Source organism: Cucumis melo, chromosome 8 (assembly GCF_025177605.1).
Source record: "Cucumis melo cultivar AY chromosome 8, USDA_Cmelo_AY_1.0, whole genome shotgun sequence".
NCBI classification, from domain to species: domain Eukaryota; kingdom Viridiplantae; phylum Streptophyta; class Magnoliopsida; order Cucurbitales; family Cucurbitaceae; genus Cucumis; species Cucumis melo.
In genome coordinates, this window is record NC_066864.1 from 23542159 (window position 1) to 23565645 (window position 23487).

Sequence of the window (23487 nt, forward strand, 5' to 3'; positions counted from 1 at the left end):
ATAGGGGAAACCATGGGGAATGAGGTTAAATTTATTTTTCTTTCTTTCTTTTTTTTTTTTTTTTTTTTTGAAAAAATGATAAAAGAATAATGTTACAATATTTAATTTATATGTTATTTGAGAATGTTTGGGTTTAATCATTGATTCCTCAAGTTGAGTGCCACATAATAACATTATGTTATATTATATTATATTTTGCTTCCTTGCTTTATGGGATGGCAAGTTCCTTTCCATATTAAATTGCTTCATTAATTTAACCTATCAATTTTATATAACAAATTTATTTTCTCTATTTTTTTTTTTTTTACATAAGTGAATTTAATTATCATCTTTTAAGGTTCAATAATTATCTTTCCACTCTCCAATTATTCAGCTAAACAAAAGGGAATAAAATTACAAATCAAACTTTTTTACCGTTTCGGTTTCTATTTAATCTCTAAATTTTTAAATATTATATATTTGATTTTTAAAGTTTTTATTTTAGTTTATCTTTAGTATTAAAATGCTACAATTTTATTTTTAAAATTTAAGTTTTATTTCAATTATTTCAATATCTTACGATTTTAACTTCAATTTTTTTATTTAATTAATTTAAAACAATTATAAAGTAAAATTTAAAATTTAAAAGTGATGAAAAATAATAAAATTTAATTAATTATGATTCGCTTAATTATTTTAAATTTACTAACATATATTAACATTAAAGATAGAAAATAAGTATTTAATAAAAATTTGATTTAGAAATGTAAATATTTAAATTTAGGAATCAAATTGAAACAAAAATCGAGTGTCATTGTAATATTTTAAAATCTAGAGGCTAAATTGAAATCGAATTCAAGAACCAAATAGATAGTATTTTAAAACCTAAAGACTAAATAGAAAACGATCCAAAATTCATGGACTAACAAAAAAAAATTTTCCTTTATCTATTTTATCTCTAAACATTCAATATTATAAATAAGACTAAAGCTTTTATTTTTTTTAAAAAAAAATTATGAATCTAGTAAATACAAAATTAAAAACATAACATTCATACACAAGATTAAAAGTTTATTAATAGACAAATTTGAAAATATGGAGAAGACTTAGTAATAACGATTATATTTAACATAAACAATAACAACAACAAAGGATAATAATAAATAGCTTTGTATTTTGAATATAAACATAATTGAATCAATTGAAATGAATGCATATTCTATATTAAAAGTCAAACTTTTATATAAATTCCCACTCCCATAAGCAAGAGAAGATGTTTTCATTTAATTTTAAAAATTTGTAAAGAAATTATAACTTTGTCTCTAAATATTTTAATGAAATTTTATATCTTATTCTTATCACTAACTAAAGGATGACAACTAATTAATAAAATAAAGTTGCACCATCTCTATTAAAACAACTTCTACCTTTATCTCTAATCTATCTTTATATTTTATATTTTCTATCCCAATACATATAATTAATATTTTTGGAATTCATTAAAAAGAATAACTAAATCTATTTTATACAAATTTGAATTTTATGTTTACCCTTTAAATTTTCAACAGTGTCCGGTAACATCTAGAAATTTTGGAAAAAAATGAATTGAAACAAAAATCGAAAATCCACGAACCTATATATAAAATTAGACTTTTCAAGTAAAAGTTTAAAAGTGTAAAGAAATTTTTTTAAAATATTTATAAATATTGCAAGATATCAGAATATCTATATAGACCAAGATATATTGATATATGTATTATCTTGTGTCTATTATGATATAGATAAATATAAATAGTAGTTTATTTTGGTCTATCTCAATTCATCGTAAATAGATTGAGATATTTTATTATGTTTATAAATATTTTTATTCATTTTACTATATTTAAAAATATCCTAAAATTTAAATCCTTAGCAACAACTCTGTTAAAGACTTGTCAAATATATATAGGAGTTAATACACAATTGAATTCTACCTCTCATGAGGTAAAAGTAATTACAATTATTTATATTATTATTCACCTCAAAACTATACAAATCTATGAACTAAAGCAGATTGTTTTTAGTTTTGGTTCATTTTGGTCCTATAATTTTAATTTTTGTTGATTTTATTTCTTATATTTTCAAAATATTTCTGAACGTCGATTTTAATTCTTTCATTTTTATTTTTTAGGGATAAAAATAACTAAAATAAACCAAAAATGAAAATACATATATAAAAAAGGAAGACAAAGAAAATAAAAATGAAAATATAAAAGCCTAAACAAACATTATAAAAGCCCAATAACCAGAATTGAACCAAAATCAAATAATATTTAAAAAGAAAATTTAAAAGAGAATATATGGGAATAAAAAGAAAAAGCAAAAAGGGGTAAAGGGAAGGAAAGGAAAGGGTTGGCATTTGGCAATAAATAAAAGAAGAGGTGTGGGCGGTGCAATAATATAAGATATAAGACGTGACCAACATCACTTTCCTCTCTTCCTCCGTTTCTATATTTTTCTACCAACCAACCAGTGGCGGATCTAGAAAATATATTGACGGGGGCTGGAAGAAAAATATGAAAAATAAATTACATAAGTAAGATTTGAACCTAGGTGGAAGGGGGGCTGACAATCACAACAACCACTAAGCTAATAGTAAATATTGAAATTAAGTAGCTTTTTTTATATATATTATATAATAGCAATAAAATTGAGGGGGGGCTCGAGCCCCCCCTGGGCCTATGCTAGATCCGCCGGTGCAACCAACCAAAACTAATCTCTCTAAATTCTTTTCTACATATCCTACAAGGATCTAACACCTTTTCCACTGTCCAATTCTTTTTATTTCCATACACTACCTCTCAATCTTCATATTATAACTATCACTCTCAAATCTCCTTTCTTCAATATCCATTAGATACCACTCCTTCCCAAAACTAATGTTATACGATCTTTTGTTCGGAGTAAAATTATCGCATTGTTCTTTACTTTTATAAAAAAAAACTACAAAACGTCTCTCCTCTCTCTTTTTTAGAAGTTCACCTCTCACCTTCATCGTTTTCGATTGTTTACTCTTGAATTATGAAATTGCCATGACATTTCATTTTTTTGTCTTAAAACATATCATAATTAAACATGAACCTTTCATTGATATTTCCTTTTTTGTTTATATGCTTTTTCTTTGACAACGAGAACCAAGAATGAAAAAAGAGAGCAAGCGAGCAACAAACACGAATGATACATGAAAATGTGGAGTGAGTTTGATGTATGTAGAGTTGTTAATTTACTTGTAATATTATCTTCAAAAGGTTATAAAACACTAACATCTCCTTGCCGAAGTGTTTGGTGCACCAATTTCATAATTTAGTGTTAAAACAATTCAACTTTAACAATAAACATTTTTGAAATTGTACAATTATTAAGAAACTTCATACAACATATTAACTTCATTCATTTTTAACTCATCTATTGCTCCAAACGCATTCTAAATTTTTTAAACTCTTTACAAAGTGCTAAACCGTTTCCAATAATACGATTATATTAGGCACTCATAGATTAAGTTCTTACTCTCTACATTTCATGGTTAGAAAAGAACAATTTTGATCCTTAAACTTCCACAAAATTGACAATATAATCTTTAAATTTTAGTTGGTTACAATTCAATAATCGTACTTTGTACTTCCAAAATATTTCAAAAATCCCCAGTGAAAGTCTATCAAATTTAAGTGTCAGTTTTATGATGTAATGTCAAAGCTTTGTCCTTCTAATTCATAAACAAAACAATTAGTCCCTAATCAATTTGTCGATATTTATGTGTCATCAATTTTGTATAGAGACTGTTGTTATAAATTTTGAAATAGTACTTGTATTACACTATTTTTCTTTTTAGCAGAACTTGTACTACATTATAGTTTAAAAATTAATTGTTATTAAACTGAGATTGAATTGTTAGATACTAAAGCTGAAAGACAAAATCAGTAAAACAAAAGAATGTTTAGTTTAAACTTTTAAGACTCTATCTCTTATTCAAGTTTGGAAATTATTGGCCCAAGGAGTTAGAAGTAATTATGAACTCAATTTAATTTATTGTTTGGTGCAATGAATTAGTAAAAAATATCAATTTTATATTATGATCAACTTATGGGCACCGTGAGTCATAAAAGTTATTTTCTTACTCTGATCCTTATTAATCAGCATTGTAGTCTAAACACTCCCTTGCTTACTAATTGAGACCTGTCCTAAACTCTCAACCTTTCCTTCCACTAGAAAAGGAAGTTAACTTTGTTGGCCGAAGGGAACCAAAGTTGCAATGCACATGGAGATGTTCTTTCAAACAACTTATATATCTCTACATGTACATGCCATATGGAAACTTAAGCTACTCGAAGCTATGGGTGAGACATTTAAAAGGAAAATCAAAACCATCCTTGCAGTGAAAAGCAAGACTAAAAGGCAAAGATTTATTTACTTTTTTGAAAATAAAATAGATATAGAAAAATTATTGGAAATTAGTATTTACAAAATATTATATTTGATAGACATTGATAGATAGAATCCGAAATTTGTTATATTTTGTAAATAGTTTGATTCAATATATTTAAAAATGGCCCTACACTAAAATTATAATGAAATATCTATTAACATATCTATTTTTTTTATAATAAAACAAAAGTCAAGAGGAAAATAGACCCATGTATATTCATTGAATAGATTTAAACTATAAAGGTGGTTTATGAACTTTTTAGCAATTATGTCATAAATCTCTAAAAATATGCTTAACGTGTATTTGAGTGCACAATTCAACTTGGAACATACATAAATCAAGAGAGGAATTCGAATATCCACACTCTCATATATTGTACATATAGTGTTAACATGAAGAAGTTAACGACAAAATCTTATGGCCATTAAAGAAATCAAATATAGAGATTTAATTGGCCAATCCTAATTTGGAGAAACCAAATTTGCAGTTTAACTTGGATCACCAATGGATCAAAATAATAATGATAACATTGTTATTATTAAAAAAATAAAAAACTAAACTAGTTCATTTTCATCCAAATTTAATTTATGAATCACAAAACAGAGGTGTTAAATGATATATAACAAATGGAAGTTAATATAAGCTTTGTATAACCGGTGTCCAACTTCCAAGAAAGATACTCTCAAAATTTTGAGAGGTGGGGCATAACTTCAAAGATTATTCCAATCTGTTATTTATATTATAAATGTTATGTTACAAGCAATATCAAGAATTGAGTAAAGAGGGAAAATTTTATAAAAAAAAAATGTATTATTTTCTTTCTTTCTTTCTTTCTTTCTTTCTTTCTTTTTTTTAAGAAAAGAAAAGTTTGCCAAATTTCTGGTCAGGCATGTGGAAGAACTCACAAAGGTAGGTGTAGACGGGATGCACCTAAGCATTTCTCTGTCCAAACTCGAAAAAGTACACAATTTTAACCAAGAAAAGGGAATACTAAAAAAACTTTTAAGAGACCAAAAAATGAAAGAACGGCTAACAAGAAGAAATGACACTAAAAAGAGGAGAAGAAAAAAACAAACTGACCGCTGATTAATTGTTAAAGGTTAATGAGCAGTCGGTCAGGAGCAAGAAGCAGCTTACTTGAATCAATGTTGTTGTAGTTCGTCATCTGGAATCGGATGTCGTCGCCGAAGTGGCTTCTTGTAGCTTGTCATCTGGAAGCCCCAAATTTGATGGCATTTCGTCGGTGTCGCTTTCGTCGTCAGAAGCCTGAGAATCAAAATCGGATGCGGCCGAGTCCAGCAGCTGTGATTTGGATAAAAGAGCTTTGTAAGTTGGAGAAGAGCATCCAGAGTCAATAAAACGAGTCATTTTCTTGTCATCTTCCATCATTCTTTGTGAATAATCTTCATAGTTAAACCCAATAGGGTTTTTGCCACCAAATGAAGTTTCCAATTTGTCAGCGTCGAAGTTGTCTGCCATTATCTTTAGGCTCTCTGGGTTGTTGGAATACACAAACTTCACTTTTTTGGATGTCTTTGACTCTAGGAATGGTCTTACCATCTGCATTAACCAAAGTACAATTTCTTATATGAACTTCCTTATCATGGTTTAATTTGATGAGACTTTTCAAATCATCGATATTGTGTCCTAAGATATGAGGGGTGTTTAACCCAAATGAAAGTGGGTGGAATAGCGTGTGTTATATTGGCTCCCTTCGTATTTGGAGATCCAAATACAATTGTGCAACTATTTACGACCTATAAATATCTACGATATTACTATTAATTTTAAATCCCTCTTTATTATCATATTTACTATTTGTTAATGTGTTTCCTGTTTTCAGACTAGTATGCAAATCTCTTACCTAAACTAAATTAGTCTCCACTTCAAACACAAAATCTATTATAAAACAAGATAGATTTTAACATCGTGTGACACCACTAGACTTCCAAAAGATTCTATCAAATTGGTGCGGTTGTTATGAAACTTGGGAAATGCTAAATTGGAACTAAAGTTATAACTTAAATCATCGGACAAAATACAAGATTAAACAAAAGAAAGTACAACACTAATAAATAGGTGAGTAGAAAGTTTTAAAAACTTTAACTCAACTCTGGAGAGGTGAAGAGAAGCTAATTAAAACACACCATCAAATGGTTGATTTAGAAGAGAGGATATATAAGGATCAAATTCTCATGTCAATGGGGAACCAAAACTTTCTTCAAAATTTCCAAATATATGGCAAGAAATAAATGTTCATGAAAATAATTGAAGAAGATTAAATATGGAAGTGATGTGATAGCTTACCACCCAAAAGGACTCAAACACCTTTGGTGGGTTGTAGAGAATAGCAAGGCCCAATCGTTCAGGATAATGATTTTGAAGGACGTGAGCTGTATCTCGAGTAACCTTCAGTGAAAGACAAGATGTGTTCCAGCCATGAAAATCAATTAACCATACGATGTATCCATCAGTTGAATTTGAACTCAAGATCGCATGCTCCATACAGTAAACCAAATATCGTATCTGTCCAGCTGTTGATTCCGTATTCTGAGAAAAGTTTGTTTTACTTTAGCCAACAGTAGCTATGTGAGGGAAAGAAAAAGATAACAAGAGTAAAAGGATAAGACTTCTCACTCTGTATTTTTATTAAATAATAGTAATACAGGTGGATTAAATTATAAAGTTCAGTCTATTTAATGACATTAAATTAAAATTTAAAATTTAGATGCCTATAAGTGTTATTCCCAGTGTTTTAAAAAGCCCTCTCAGAGTGTGTGCCTAAGTTATAGGCAAAAATAAGATGCACCTCATGGGTGCATTTTTGTGAAACTGCAAGGTTCAAGGGGCTTGTTCATTATCTTAAAAATATAGTAATAATTAATGTTTTTTCTTTTTTTGTGAAGGCCTTTTAAGTATAACCTGGAGTGAGAGATTTAAACCTAAGACCTCTTATCCTCGAAAACATACAAATGCCAGTTGAGTTAACATAAGGTTTATTCTTTTTTGCTAACTAAAAAAACTAAATTTACTAAAGCCTAAATGTAGATTTTGTTTTGTTTGGAGGTCCTTACATTTGCGCATCTTCTTCAACTATGCTTTTTTTCTTCCAATAGTTTTATATTGATTGCACATTAAGAAAATTCACACTTTTTTCTATGCCTTGAGCTAAAAAAACACCGGTGGTAAAAATTTATTATGATTAGTGTATTTTGCTTTCATATCTAATAGAACCCATTATTTATTCCAATCATTTAATGTACTATATGATTTCAGATTATATGTGAAGAGCTAATTTCAAGCAGACAAGACATTAGAGTGCATGACTGTTACTAATGGAGTTCGTTTCGTGATATAAATATCTATTAGACATGAAAGTTCAATGACCTATTCAAATCTTTTAAGCATAAGAATAATTGACATGACCATATAAGTTTGTCATCCATTAGAAAACTTTTAAATTTCATATATACACTAAAATGAAAAAAGGTTTATTGTTCGATCTTTATAATTCAATCAAACATACGAGTAAGATTCTGTCATTTATAGAATATGTGTTTAATATAAAATAAACATAAGGAGGAAAATAGGAACTACTCGAAGAACGAAAGGTGCTTTTGTCATGAAATTGAAATACCTGACTACTTGGCCTCATTACAAGGACAGTCCTTCCTTGTCTGTCAGTGTAATTAGCTCTATATATTTTTCCCGTCTTGGCCTCCTGAGCAATATCTTCCTTGAAGCACACACACAAAAATGGCATTGTTTAGTCAATAATGCAATACAATAAGATCCAGTGCCCAAGATCAATATGGTCATTTCCAGCAAGCTAAGCAATCATTTTAAGCAGTGAAAGTCTATATTTATGAAGTAAAAAATGATGGAGGAGGCTAAGGATTGTGACTACTCTCTTCTTCTGGTGCAGAATTACAATTACGTAATTCCACATGCCTTCAATCAGCAAATTATATTCGCAATAGAATGAAAATGGTTCAAATAGAATCAAATCAAAATGAACGAAAAAAATGTTTTCTTTTTAAAATCAAGAAGGCTATTCTTTAAAGTCTAACGCTTGTCAGCATCAACCGGTCGATGGAACTCAATCTTCAACAGTTCGAACTCAATGAAGAGATTGATTTATTTTCTTCACCTGACGTAATGAGCATTCCATTTTCCACTTTTCAGAGGGATCACAATTTTAAAACTATGTCGATTAGAGAGTGAAGTCTGGGAAAATTCATACCCAACTTATCTTCTCTGGCTTGTATTCTAGCCTCCATTTTAAAGTTTCCTTCAACATTTTATTGGCCTTCTTTGTATTCCAGTTTCTTGCTTTGAGATACCTCAGAATAGAAGCATCCGAGCACAAAACAGGAAGCTTATGAGCAATTGGACCCATGAACTTTTTGACTTCATTTATCTGAAAAAACACCATAATTAAACCCATGAATCATTATCAGAAAACTAAGACCTCATCTCAAAACCATTTGTTTTCTTTTTTTTAAACAAGCTCGTCCACCCATGAATTTCTCAGGTTTGTTATCTACTTCCAATCAACGTTCATGCCAAGTTTCAAGAAAATAGTATTTTAAAACTTGTCCTTTAGAATTTAGCTAAGAATTCAAATATTACCCTAATAAAGATGAAAGATCACTAAAATGAAATCGCGAGAAAACAAGATTAATTTTAAATGATTATCAAATGAGATCTAATCATATTGCATGACATTTCGGTTTGAAATCATTTTTAGCCTTAAGGTACATTACACCTTCTACCAAATTAGGAAAATAAGAGCGAGGATCCAACTTTCTTGTTCTATTAGAACATTTAAAAAATTAAACTTGCAACCTCACCCTGGCCTGCTGTTCTTGATTGGACAAAACCTTCTCTGTCGCATTAGCTCTCGACTTTCTAGCAGACATCTTTCAGAATTCGAGAGACTTGAACAGAAATAATTACTTTAGTAGATACAGATTAACCGTTTGGATGCTCTCCAGATGATCTTGAACACACACCAAAAAAAAAAAAAGCGATACAGTTGTTAGATGCTTCATCCTATGGTCTGAAAATTTTTAGACGCTGGGACTGAATGAGGCGCATAATCATACATCATTCACCTTCAAAATAAATGGACTATCACAATCAAAGCGATACATTACAGGTCAACTATTTTGTCATCTAATTATTTTATTTTCTCTTTGCATTACCAAAATTTGCTACAGTTGTTACTTACAACAATTCGAAGAGAAATCAACGAAACATAGAAACCTGCAACCCAATCGCAAAGCTGAGGAAGTGACTCTTAAATTACCAAAAGCTTAAGCTAGTGGGTAAGGGTAAATTTAATATGATGTCCAACAGAGGAAAAACAACAAATACTTCTCAATCATCGCAGTGTATCTTCATAATCCAACTCTAGTAGGTTTCTAAATTTCAGGCGTTCCAGAAACCCAAAACATAGAGAAAAACAGAGAATGACAGAAACAAATTGCTAAGCTGAAAAAGTGGCGAAACAACAAATATTTCTTAATCGTTGCAATTTATCTACATAATCCAAATCCTATAGTTTCGAAAATCTAAGGCGTTCGCAGAAATCAGAAACAGAAAGGAAAACAGAGAGATCACCAGGAGATTCGATCGCAGGGTTCGAAATATATAATAAACTACGAACAGAACAAATATAAATATGGGAAAACAATGAATACTTATCTACCTGGCATTTGAAATCGTGTGGAATTGACAATCCTCCTTCGAACTACCGAGAGAAAATCAAATGAAAGCAGGGGATTGGACCAACTCTACGTCCGGCAAACAGGCAACGTAACCTAAAAGCAATGCGAGAAACTCAAGGATTGTTGGCCATTTTTGTGGAGCTCGATCGGAGCAAAAATTTGTTATTTCAGAGAGAGAGATTGGAAAATTGGCGCCCTGCAAAAATGGAAATAAAGTTGATGCTACGTGAAATTGAATGCTATTTATATGCAAAATTTTGCATAGAACTAAAGATGGCCGATATCTCAATTTGTTTATTTTTATTATCGTTACGAAAGGTTATGGTATTATTATTATATAAATAATAAAGAGAAATTGTAAAAAATAAGTTAAAAAAAGGAGGGTTAAATGACTTTTGGGACAACTTTTCTGAAGGAAGAGTTTTAGGATAATTTAGGTGTGAATGAACAAAAATGTCCTTTTTCTTTCTCTCTTCCACGTTCGCTTTCCCTTCTCGATCGATTTCCCTTCTCTTCTCTTTCGCGTAGAACATCTGAAGCTACTCCGACCATCGTCGCTTGCCCTTCGTCGATCGTCGTCCAGTGCATTCCGTCGCTCCTCTTCGAACCATTCAATCAACTTCGAGCGTTTTCTCTTAGTTCGGTGAGTTTCATGTCTAACCCATTTTCAATTTATTTGCTATAAATGTTTGGTTAGGGTATTTGTTTCTATTTTCCTCCGTAATTGTCTGGTTTTTGGAATGGACTTATTTGCTGTAAATTAGTTTAGTTAAAGTTTGGTTTTAGGTTCTTAGAAAATTCCATGGGTAGTGAAAAATGAATTGAACTAGAGGATGAGGATTTAGTTGGATCAAATAGAGAGGAGTAAGCAATAGGAATAGCAGGAATAGAGGTTTTTTTTTTTTTTTTTTTTTTTTTTTTTTTTTTTTTTTATTATCTCGCACGCATCTCGCATGTTCCAAACTTTCACTATTTATTTCAAAATGAAATTGGTACACCTTCTAATCCATTTAGAGCTATTCTTTGCATGTTTAGTAAGTCTCTTAGGCCATCATGCTTTATCTCGCACATATCTTGCACGTTTCAAACTTTCACTATTTATTTCAAAATCAAATTGGTACACCTCCTAATCCATTTAGAGCTATTCTTTACATGTTTAGTAAGTCTCTTAGGCCCTCATGCTTTATCTCGCACGTATCTCGCACACATCTCGCAGTTATTTTTGTTATTTCTTTACATCTTGCACGCATCTTGTAGGTTCTTAAGTTCAAATCAATTTTTGAAGATACAAAGCTACTTAAGGTAGTTTAAGGATGACACATGTTCGGATTTTAGTGCGTTACGGTGGTGCATGGGATGAGGGACGAAGAAAATATGAAGGAGGAGTGTTAAAAGGCATTGTTGTCAGTAAAGAAATAACACAAAAAGATTTACAGGATGAATTATATGACCTTGCAGAAGTTGACCCTACAAAATTCGACATAATAAGATGTATATATGAGATAAAAGGGGAAAAGGAAGCTCCTCCATTTGAGTTAAGCAATGACCGTGATTTGAAGTTTTATATTCTTAGTGAAAAACCATTGGAGGTCCCCCTATACCTATAATTTGATCCTACAAGCAATCGAAGCAAGAAAGTGTTAAACAAAGATTACAATTCAGTATCTAGGAGCAACCAAGTTCAAAATTTAAACTCTCATCCTCCAATTGGAATGGATACATTACATGACAATGAAGTTGATATTGATGAAGTTCAGGTTGGCTTGTGTGATAACATGATAGGGACTAATTCGGCTATATGGGAATCATATGAGTCATATCATTCAAAAGATGATACTTTTACATGGGAGTCAGTTGAGATGAACAATGAATTGTTTGACATCCCATAACAAAGAGATGCTTCTACAAAAGATTGCAAAGGAAAAGGTAAAGTTGACTACAGCTCCTCTAGTCGGAAGTTGAAGACAAAAGGAAGTGGCTAGTCCGAAGAAAGCTTTACAAGTGAGGAGTTGGATGAAGGACAAATATTATTTTGCAAGAGAGATTTGTCAATGAGATTAAGTGTGTTGACAATTAATTTTTTTTTTCAGTTTGTAGTAAAAAAATCTACAAAAGAGATTCTTTTCATTAGATGCATTGACAAAAAGTGTGGTTGGAGATTGCGAGCGGTTAGACTGAAGGATTCAAATATATTCAGGATTAAAAAGTATGTCAAAGTTCATTCATGTTCTCTTGAGTTTTTGAATCGTGACCATAGACAAGCAAAATCTTGGGTTGTTGGAGAATTAATAAAGTTCAAATTCAAGGGAGCCGATCGTCTATACAAACCACGTGATATCATAGAAGACATGAGGAAAGACTATGGCATAAATATGAGTTATGAGAAAGCATGGCGTGCCAGAGAAAATGCATATGAACGAGTGCGAGGGTCTCCTGAAGAGTTATATAATCTTTTGCGTAGATATGGTGAAGCACTCAAATTTACAAATCCAGGTACAATATTTCACATGGAACTCGAAGATGATCGTTTCTTTAAATATCATTTTATGACTGTTGGTCCATGTGTCAGAGGATTCTTAAATTGCATTAGACCGGTCATAGTCATGGACGAAACATTTCTTAAGAACAAATATCGAGGTCAGTTGATAGTGGCCGTTTGCTTAGATGGTAACAATCAGATTTATCCTCTAGCCTTTGGAGTAGTTGATAGAGAAACATATGACTCAATACAGTAGTTCTTAGAAAAATTGAAAGGTGCAATAGGGGAGGTGCCTAATCTAGGCTTCGTGACATATCAGAAAACATGCTTCTCCAAGGGTATTTCATCAGTTTTCCCCTCTGCATTCCATGACATTTGTGTCCAACATTTGACTCAAAATTTGCATGATAAATATAAGAATGACATTGTTACTACTTTGTTTTACAATGCATCGAGAACATATCAACGTTTCTAGAAGCGTGGAGATATCTTCTTGCATTTTCTAATGGTTCAGGGAAATATTTAAATGATGTTGGAATAGCATGGTGGTCTCGTGTTCACTGCTCAGGAAGATGATATAACATGATGACAACAAATATAGCAGAGTCCATGAATTCTATACTGAAAGAACCTAGAGATTTGCCTATTCCTTGAACATGTTCGAGCTTTGCTACAACGTTGGTTTTGGGAGCGTCGAGAAGAAGGCATTAAAGTGACGTCTATATTAACCAAATGGGCAGAGTTAGTTATTCAAAAGAAACAAGAATGAGCTTTGACAATGAAGGTCAACCCAATTGACTGTTACCAATTTCATGTCAAAGATTTAGATAAGGAGGAGGTCGTAAATTTTCAGACTAAAGAATGCACTTGCAAGGAGTTTCAAGCTGAGCAACTACCATGCTCACATGTCATTGCTGCAGCACGGGATTGCAATATAAATGTTTATAGTTTATGTGCTAATTATTACACTAATGAATGTTTGTTGGCTGCATATGCGGAGGTCGTCTACCCAGTTGGGAATTAGTCAGATTGGAAGACAAGTGAAGACTACGTACATATGACTATTTTACCTCCGAAAGTAGTCAAAATAGTTGGTCGACCGAAGAAAAAGAGGATTCCAAGTGTTGGTGAAGCTCCAAAATTGTATAAGTGTGGTCGGTGTAAACAAATAGGTCACAATAGATTAACGTGTACCAATCCAATTTCATATATCGAGAAGTCGAGCATACAAGATTAGAAATTTCTCTACCAGTGTACTAATTATTACACTAATTAATGAATGTTTGTTAATGATGTATTTTCTTAATGATGTGTCCCAACATTCTTACTTTATGTGCTTCCAGATGGATGAAGAAGACAAAAATAACAACTGGCTTAATTCATTTAGGAACACAAGAAACTGGTTTCAGGATCGTTTAAAAATAGCTAAATGATCGTTTAAAAATAACTAATCGATCATGTAAAAACAACCAAACCATCGTATAAAAACTACTAAACGATCGTTTGAAAATAACTAAACGATCGGTTAAACAAAACTAAACGATCGTTTAACGTAACTAAACGATCATTTAAAATAACTAAACGATCATTTAAAATAACTAAATGATCGTTTAATTTGATTAAATGATCGTTTTTATATTTCACACGACTGTTCGTTTAGTATATAGTTCTTTAATTTATATATTTTTTAATTATTTGCTACACAGCTACTTTCATGATCATATATACATATTTAAAAGATCGTTTTGAAATAATTACAGGATCGTTTAAAAACAACCAAACGATCGTTTGAAATTAACTAAACGATCGGTTATAAAAAACTAAACGATCGTTTAAAATAACTAAACGATTGTTTTAGTTTTAAACGATCTTTTAAAACAACGAAACACAGTTGCGAATTTACAACTGCGATTCAACATTTGAAAAAAAGTACGCGAATTTACAATATTGCCCCTTTGGTAAAAACAACCAATATATACGTTCCGCCTACTTCGTTTTCCGTCACTTCGCAATACACAACCACACTGATCACTCAGCTTCGTTTTCTCTCAGTCCATTTTTTCGTCAACGTCAAAAGGTATTTTCTCGAACTTTTCCTACTATAACGTTACACTTTTTCTTTCTTTATATTTCAAATGTTTCGACTTCTGTCTTGAAAAACTATCGTTCTGTTCTTAAATTCTTATTGTCAAGTGTTTAGGGTTTCAGATTTGTTTGAATTATATTCTCCAGATTGTTAAATTTATTACTTTCCGATTAACTATATTTTCAGGATGGTTGTACCTAGCGACAAGTATTTCCCTGCCACTGTCTCATGCCAAGTACACAAGATCGGCATTCTTATTAAGGATAAACTAACCAAGGAACAACTGCAAATATTCGACCAAACAATTTTTGGTCCATTGTTGAATGTGAACATGGTCTTCAACGCCCAGTTGATCCATCATTTCTTGCTGAGGCAGATATACCTGAAGACGGTAACACTGATGGACTCTGTTTCTCAGTTTTGGGAAAGAACGTCCGTTTCACCCAAAAGGAATTCAACATCATAACTGGATTGTGGCCAACAAACACAACATTGGAAAAAGATTGCGATAACAAGCGCCTACAAAGCCTTCTATTCAGATCAGAAAATAAGAAACTAATAACATGCTTGGAAATTTTGAGAAAATTTTCAAGAATTTTGAGTTTACAAATGATGACGATGCTGTGAAGGTCGCCTTGGCTGTCTTTATAGAAACTGTGATGGTCGGGAAGGATAAGAAAATACAGTTTGACATGAATATTTTGGAAAGAGTTGATGATGAAGAAGCATTTAAAAGCTTCGATTGATCAACTTTCTTCTACACTCGTCTACTAAATAGTTTAAAGACAAGTCTACAAGGGAAAAAAGAAGCATATGAGCTAAAGAAGACAACAAGTTCCAAAGCAGTGGCATACTACAATATCAAAGACCACGTGCTTGCTTTTCAGGTGATTTTTATTTGTTTATACACTTTAATTAAATGCCAATTGAACATCAAAGTTTAACATATTTGTTTAAATGTTGTAGATGTGGGCTTATGAAGTACTCTAAACTGCAAGTGAGCACCTGGCCACAAGAAACAGTAAGGGATTAATCCCTAGGATATTGAGATGGAATTGTACACAAGTTCCATCTTACAAAATGCTGTAGAAGAACATATTCGACAACAAAAATGTAAGTAAAACTTGTCAGCGATCAGTTAATACAATTACACGATCGTTTAGTACAATTAATGACCGTTTAATATGATTACATTGCAAACAGTTGTTAAACCTAAATTGAAGTTGTCAACCCAAGAGAAGGCTTTCATGGAGAGTCGAATTCGAAGGGATGATAACATGCAAATGGAGGACGATGAATCCATTCGATATATTAACAACAATGATACCAGTACTCCTGATCATGTAATGAACAACAAATCATTGGAGCAATCAGACTCATCTCTACAACTTTCACAACAAAAGGAACAAAGTCAAACAGTGGCTGACCAGTTCGAAATGCATCCACCAACAAGAAACGTTGCAGATCAAAGAAGTCCAATGATAAAGAACAACAAAGTCATTCAAAATCCTACAAGAAACTGAAGAAGGAAAGAAGAAATTCGTAAAGATTTATCCACACAGACTTCTATAGTCTGTAGGATGGATGACACAATCAAAAAGCAGTCATTGGAGCTGTCTGAAATGAAGTAGATGCTCGAGAGATTGGTCCAGGTAAATTTTTTTTTCATAATACATTATATACACGATCGTTTATCAAAGTTATACGATCGTTTATCAAAGTAACGCGATCGTTTATCAAAGTAACGCGATCGTTTATCAAAGTTACGCGATTGTTTACTTTTATATACACGATCGTTTAACAATACAATATTTTTTAATTTTATGTTCGTTTTTATTTGTTTATTAGAATCAAAATGAAAATCAAGGGGATGACCATACTCATCAAAATGACAATGATGATTAAAATAGAGAAGATATGATCACCAGTGACCAAGCATATGTTGAAGAACAACATACTGAACATGAAGAGGAAACCTAAAGGTTAACATTTCATTCATTGTTCACTGGTTTATAATGTTGAAAATTACTTACATTCTAAATAAGTAACAATTGTATTTTTTCTTATTCTCATTTTTTTTCTCTTTTTGTTTAGGGAACATCAACAGGAATCTGGTAGTGATATAAACATAAATGGCAGGGATGCAGACTTGCTAATGACTATAAGAGATATATCGAATAATCTAAATGCTAAAAGTCAAAAAGAAAAAGAACTGCCAGTAGTGATTACTACCCTTCCACTTGTGAGCCAACCTCTTGCACTTTGTGAAATGGCTCCATTGGATCAAACTGTACAAATTCATGAAGTGTCACCATCAATTTCAATTATAAATGAAGAATCTCAACTGGTATGTATACACAACAAATTTGTAGTCCTTTGAATTAATAGTTTGTTACTTGTCTGATATCATACATTGCAGGAAATAACAAAACAACAGGTTGAGATTCATAAAAATGATGAAGCAGTTACTTTGGTTGAAAAAGAACTAATAACTGTGCTTGATAAAGATGAAGAACAAAAACCAATAAAGAGAAGAAAGCTATGTAAAATAGTAAATAAAAAGGAGCCTGATGAAGAGGAACAAGTTAATCCACCCACAACATCTACTAAGATCATATCAGAATCTATAATACCTGTCCCAGATGTCGATATCAGAGATGTAGATATATATAATCTCATGTGGCAAGTGGATCCAAAATTATGGAAGTCATACTTAGAATGGAAAATATCAAGAAAAACAACTCATGAAGAAAGGATAGTAGTCTCCACAACCAGAAAGAAAGATTTTTTCAAACAGCTTGAAGAAAACACATGGGTACTTGGAGACGTAAGTACTCTTCCCAAATTTCATTTTATATTTTATATGTAAACGATCACTCGTATTTTCTAAACGATTGCTTCTATTAACTAAACGATCGTTTATATATATTACACGATCTCTTAGTACGTAAACGATCACATGTACATTTCTTAAACGATCACTTATACTCTCCTTTCATTCACTAAACGATCAATTAATTTTCTTTGTAGACCATGGATTTGCTATTATCTCACTTGCAGAAGAACATGTTGCATCTCAAGCAACTTTGCAAGCGTACTTTTAGAATATTAGATTTCGCGTTTATAGTAAGTTGTTATTCTTTAATGTTTTTGTTTGTATAGAAGTTAAACTGCATCATTATATTATGACTAAATTTTTTTACTTGTTCTTCAAGACTAGAATCAATAAACCAGACTGCATTGTTTGGCAACATATTTTCGATACTCATCTGCTAACACCAAAGAATAAAAAAGCTGAATGGACAGACACAACAACATACTTAAATATATATGCAGAAAAAGATTTGGAATACTATTTCAACACAGCTGTTGGTGATTTTGAACAAAAACCAGGGTGATGAGATGTTAACTTCGTGATTGGTTGCATTAACATAAAAGAACACTGGTTGGCTATTACAACTGATATGAGAAAATGCAAGATCTACGTGTTCGACTCAATGCCAAATTATGTTGGGCAGAAACTTGTTGATCAAGCTCTTCAAATGCTTGCACGATGCATCGCCTCACTCGCAATTGCAATTTGAGTGAACCTTCATTTAGAACGATTCACATATAGCCCTTGGCCAGTACGCAGATCGAAGGCCACATTACAGAAAGGGCGTTCACTGGATTGTGGCATTTTCTGTTCTAAATTTATTGAATGCCTTGTAATTGAAACTGACATTGGTTGTCTAACTGTGCCAAACATAAAACTGCTTAGACAACAGTATGTACTGGAACTTTAGGCGAATAAATATTTTTGGTAAATAAATATATATTTGGTTCTTGTACTTTTGAGTTAATATTTGTATTCATTTAGATACATATCACAAAACATTCGTGTAGAAAAATACTCATCGCGCACATATCTTTAAGCGATCGTTTATATATATCACACTAATGTAAAAGTTCGTGCACATATCTTTAAGCGATCGTTTAGTAGAGGCTAAACGATCTTCTTAATAAACATCAAAATATTAAGCGATCGTTTATAGAAACCACACTAATATCTAAAAGAATATTAAGCGATTTCCTAAACGTTCAGGTGAAGAATATTAAGCAATCGTTTATATGTATCACACTAATGTAAAAGATCGTGCACATATCTTTGAGCGATCGTTTAGTAAAGTCTAAACGATCATCTTAAAATCATAAAAAATATTAAGTGATCGTTTACCTACAAGTAGTTTTGCAACATAGAGAATTTTCGATACTTGTGATTTATGTGCATATTTCACAACATAGATGATATACAACTACTAATTGAAATGTCAATTGATACTTGTGAATTATGTACAAAATTCAATACATAGGAGTGTTGGTCCATAATTGAAATGCCAATTGTTTTCTGAAGTACGACATGTTTTCTTGACATAATGTATCTAAATCAACACCAGCAGCTATGTACTCAAAATACTTAATGGTGAATACGCCACAATCACTATTATTTCGTTGTAGTGAAATTGAGTCGACAATGACAACTGGCCAAGGTTTCTTGTATGTCGATGATCTACCTCTTCTAGCAAAGAATTCAGTACTATCTAACAAATTTGACACCAACTCTCGAATGGGCAGTAATATGTTTCTCATCTCTTCTACAGTTGTAAATGACGGAATCGAATCCCATACCTTGACTTGACAACTTACCAAATCCAAGCATAATAGAACCCAATGGTTGACATGGACATTGAAAGAAGAGTAAACGTAATCAACACTTGCCCAAGGATCTTGGAAGTCCTCTTTTGACCCGACAACATAGTCAACCAACCTATACTCTTCCTCCCAGTCAAACGGGCGATTCTCTTTAATACATTCTTTGTATAGGGGTCACTTTGCAACTAAAATGCGCTGCAAAAAAAAAAACATACAAACGCAAATATCAGACCGAAACACAAATATTAAACGCAAATACATACATAAAGTAACGTGACGATTCCAAACCATAAAGATTGTGTCTGCAGTTGTGAAGTTTTGAGCAGAAGGTATTCCGGCTGTCTTAATCTTGAAGCGAATGAAAAGAAAAAGTGCATCAAAATGCTAATAGAAACAAAAGTAAGCACTAAATGTATAGAACCATAACAATAAAAAAAAATTATAATGGCATAAATAATAAGATAATCCCTTACCTCATTCGCCAACCACCAACGACACATAAACAAGTCTTTGAAAAATATCTTCGATTTTTTCCCATGAAAGGTTTCATGCACCTCATCGTCTATACGCTTTTCTGTAATCCAAGCTCGAAGTCTATCCAAATCGACGTCAAGTATTTTGTACATAGGATCATAAACAATTGGTTTACATTGAGAGGTGGTGGTGGTGGCGGTGGTTGATGTCATAGACTGTTTAGGTAGAGTTGTGAATGGGGTTGATAGGTAAACACTTGCACGCTTCCTACGGGCGGGCCGAACATGTGGTCATTGAGTGGAAAATGGTTCTATCTTTGTGACTTCTAAATCAAAATGAGTACGAAATTTTTTCCCACTGTCCTCAATTTCAACCTCATCGTCAACAACATCTATTGGCTCCTCTAAACCAATCTCAATCTTCTTTTCCAACACATCGATTGGCTTCTCTAACTCAATATTAAACCTCAACCAAGGAGGTGTACCGACGGTGTGAACATCTTCGTCGCCCTATGGAAGCTCATAATGCATTAGTGGATAATGATAGAAATTAAACATCAATATTAGCAAGAACATGGAACCAAACCTTTTTTTTAAGTTCAATGTGTTTCACCCCATTACTTGTGTCATCCTCCTTTGGCACCCCCAACCAATTAGGGGTATCGCTTGTGCCAACATCTTTGGTCTTAGCATTATCCACTTCTTCACTTTCTACTGTATGATCTACCAAGCCTTCAAACCCCTTGCGCTCTCCTTCGTCACCCTATGGAACCTCAAAATGAATTAGCGAGAACATGCAACTAACGTATGAGTAATTACCAAATATGAAACAACTAACGTCAATACAATTAACAGTTTGATTCCTAACCTTTTTTTGAAGTCCAATGTGCTTCAATATGGTTGACATCATGCCCTTCAATTCGTCAATATCTGATTTTATACTAGTAAGTTGCCCTTCAACAACCGCTACTTGATCTTGGAGATTCCAAATAGCCTTTTTCATCTTAGACTTTGACTTTTGTTTCTTACTCTTTTTGAAGTCACCTTCATCATTAACAACTTCTCTTCCTCTTTTTGAACCACCATTCTTCGACTGAACAATGGTAGATGAGCGGAGTTTTTAAAAAGTTCACCTGAAGCAATTTTCAACTGCTCCTCTTCAGGTGTCATCTCAATGACCGCCTTTAATTATCAACTGCAAAGAGAAAAAGGCAAATGTATTTAGGACAATGAAGTAAGCATAAAATCATGCGATCCTTAAGTTAGTTACTATTGCTTGCTACTTACCATTGGCGAGTCAAACACCTGGCTTATAGTTTGGGACTTTGGTGATTGTTGGCACACCCACCTCAACATTCGTGGTATGGCATCATCGTTTACTTTATCTACACCACATCCAATGATGGTTGATATAGACTCATATGCCTAAATCTATTCGACATTTGATAAACAAGTTTAGGAAGTGCCATAAGATATATATAGATATATAATAAAGTGGTTTCACAATTGTTTAAAAACAACTAAATGATCATTTAAAAACAACTAAATGATCATTTAAAAACAACTAAACGATCGTTTAACATACTAAACGATCGTTTAAAATAACTAAAGGATCGTTTAAAACAACTAAACGATCGTTTAAAACAACTAAATGATCGTTTAAAACAACTAAACGATTGTTTAATTTTAAATGTATGCATAAGTTTTGAAGTAAGAAGTAAGAAGTCACATACCTGTAATGCATGCAGAAATCTATTAATAGTATATTTTTTTGTCTGTGTTGATTTCTTCTTTCCCTTGGCATATTGCTTGTCCAAGGCTCTTTTCAAGGCACTTAGCGTGCGTCCAAAAACAATCTCACCACAATCATAATTATTAAATGTATTTCAATCATCAGCAATCTTGAAAAAACCAATGTTGACTTTGGTTCGCCTATTTTTTCCAAACAAAGATAGCTCTATAAAGTAGACTAAAGCTAATTTCACAATATCATCATCATCACCCTCGTATTCTAAAAATATATCCTCTAAGTCGCTTACATAAATACACTCCTTGTCTTTGAAAAACTTCTCCAATAATCGACTATTCCCAACCAACTGAATATACTCCTCTTTAGGACCCCATAGATCAGTTATGATGTTAAACTCTCTCCTACCGAAAGTACAAACAACGCCCCCTAGTAAGAAACTTATACAATCATTTCCTTCATCTTCCACCTCCCTTAACAATAAGTAGTGGATGAGTGGCCCATTAAAGACAATATTTAGGTCCAAAAAGTGCCCAAACTTTGTTTTCCTAAATAAGGCTAATTGATCGGGTTTGAGTTTGACCTTAATATTATGTGTTGTCTTTTCTAAATGAGACAAACAACTTACTATGACATAAAAATGATGGGAAGGATTAATCTTGTACAAGGGTCCGTCGGTCGATGTCGATGTCATGATTGAAGCCTGAACAAAAAGGAAAAAATTCAAAGTTAAAGAAGGGATCCAAAGAAAAAGGAGCAAAATGCCAACTATATTTAACTTCAAAATTTCACTACCCATTTAACTTTCTAAGAACCTAAACCAAACTTTGACTAAACTAATTTTCAGAAAATAAGTCGATTCCAATAAAGCCTAAACCAGTTATGATGAAACTCACAACAAATACCTAAACCAAACATTTACAACAAATATATTGAAAATGGGTTACGGATAAAACTTACTGAAATAAGAGAAACCACTCAAAGTTGATTGAATGATTCGAGAAGGAGAAGCGACGAAATGCACTAGAGGACCGACAAATAGTCGGAGTATCTTCGAAGAGCAGAGCGGGAAATTTTAAAAGCCGACAAAAGGAGAATTTTTTTTTACTTCAGGTTCTACGCGAAAGAGAAGGGAAATCGAACGTGGGAAGAGGGAAAGGAAAAGAGGGAGAGAAATTTAATGAAGGCATTTTTGTCCATTCACACCTAAATTATCCTAGAACTCTTCCTTTTGAAAAGTTGTCCCAAAAGTCATTTATCCCTCCTTTTTTAACCTTTTTTTTTGGCAATTTTCCAATAATAAATTTAATTTTAAGTTTGATTGTTTATTTTGGTAAGATAAAATATAAAAAGAAAAAAGGGGTTATTTTAGGAAATATAGTGATTTTTAAAATTATTGACAAAAATAGAGTGAGTTGAAAAGAAATTGCAAAAGTAGAGTGGTGGGGCAAACTATTGTAAAAAATAGAGTAAAATTTGAATTTTTGTAGGAAGTCGATACCGACTTCCACGTCAGCTTGGACCTTTTGACTGTCCAACGTGGACAGATGGTAAAGAAGTCGTGTATGAAAGATTTTTTCTTTGTTTAGTTAGAATAATTTCTATTATTTAGGGATATTGCAATTTGATTTCATTTTTCCGTTTCCACTTGCTGGTTTGTAGCTAAAGTGGGTTTCTATTTTTAGATTATTTTTGTTCACTTATTTACCTGTTTTGATGAGTAATAATAAAGTAGTGAAAGTGCAAATTGTTTTTGGGTGCTTTCAATCTCAACATTGTGGTATCAGAGCCAGGTTGGGTATTGTGTGGAGCAACAATCTTTAAATTTTTGCAGTAG

General features: G+C 32.2%; 1 protein-coding gene across 3 annotated transcripts; it reads right to left on the reverse strand.

Annotated features, from left to right (window-relative positions):
* Positions 1–5150: 5150 nt before the first annotated feature.
* LOC103486028 (uncharacterized) lies at positions 5151–10396 on the reverse strand. Of its 3 annotated transcripts, none has more exons than XR_536977.3 (7): positions 10155–10396; positions 9295–9443; positions 8685–8861; positions 8079–8177; positions 6749–6991; positions 5522–6001; positions 5151–5383 (listed from the first exon to the last, which is right to left on the reverse strand). XR_536977.3 is itself a non-coding variant. In XM_008443826.3 (7 exons), the coding sequence occupies exons 2-6, from the start codon at positions 9361–9363 to the stop codon at positions 5603–5605; spliced, it is 987 nt and encodes a 328-aa protein (XP_008442048.2). In that variant the 5' UTR covers positions 9364–9443; positions 10155–10396; the 3' UTR covers positions 5151–5383; positions 5579–5602. The 3 variants fall into 3 exon arrangements, 2 of the variants coding, with proteins under 2 accessions (XP_008442048.2, XP_008442047.2); XM_008443826.3 differs by having other exon boundaries at positions 5579–6001; XM_008443825.3 differs by having other exon boundaries at positions 5151–6001.
* Positions 10397–23487: the final 13091 nt, after the last annotated feature.

Coding starts and splice junctions, on each gene's coding strand:
- LOC103486028 (XM_008443826.3), bottom strand. CDS start 9,363: ATGTCTGCTAGAAAGTCGAGAGCTAATGCGACAGAGAAGGTTTTGTCC. Junction 6,992..8,078: donor TAATGAGGCCAAGTAGTCAG/GTATTTCAATTT, acceptor AACTTTTCTCAG/AATACGGAATCAACAGCTGG. Junction 6,002..6,748: donor TGTTTGAGTCCTTTTGGGTG/GTAAGCTATCAC, acceptor TGGTTAATGCAG/ATGGTAAGACCATTCCTAGA.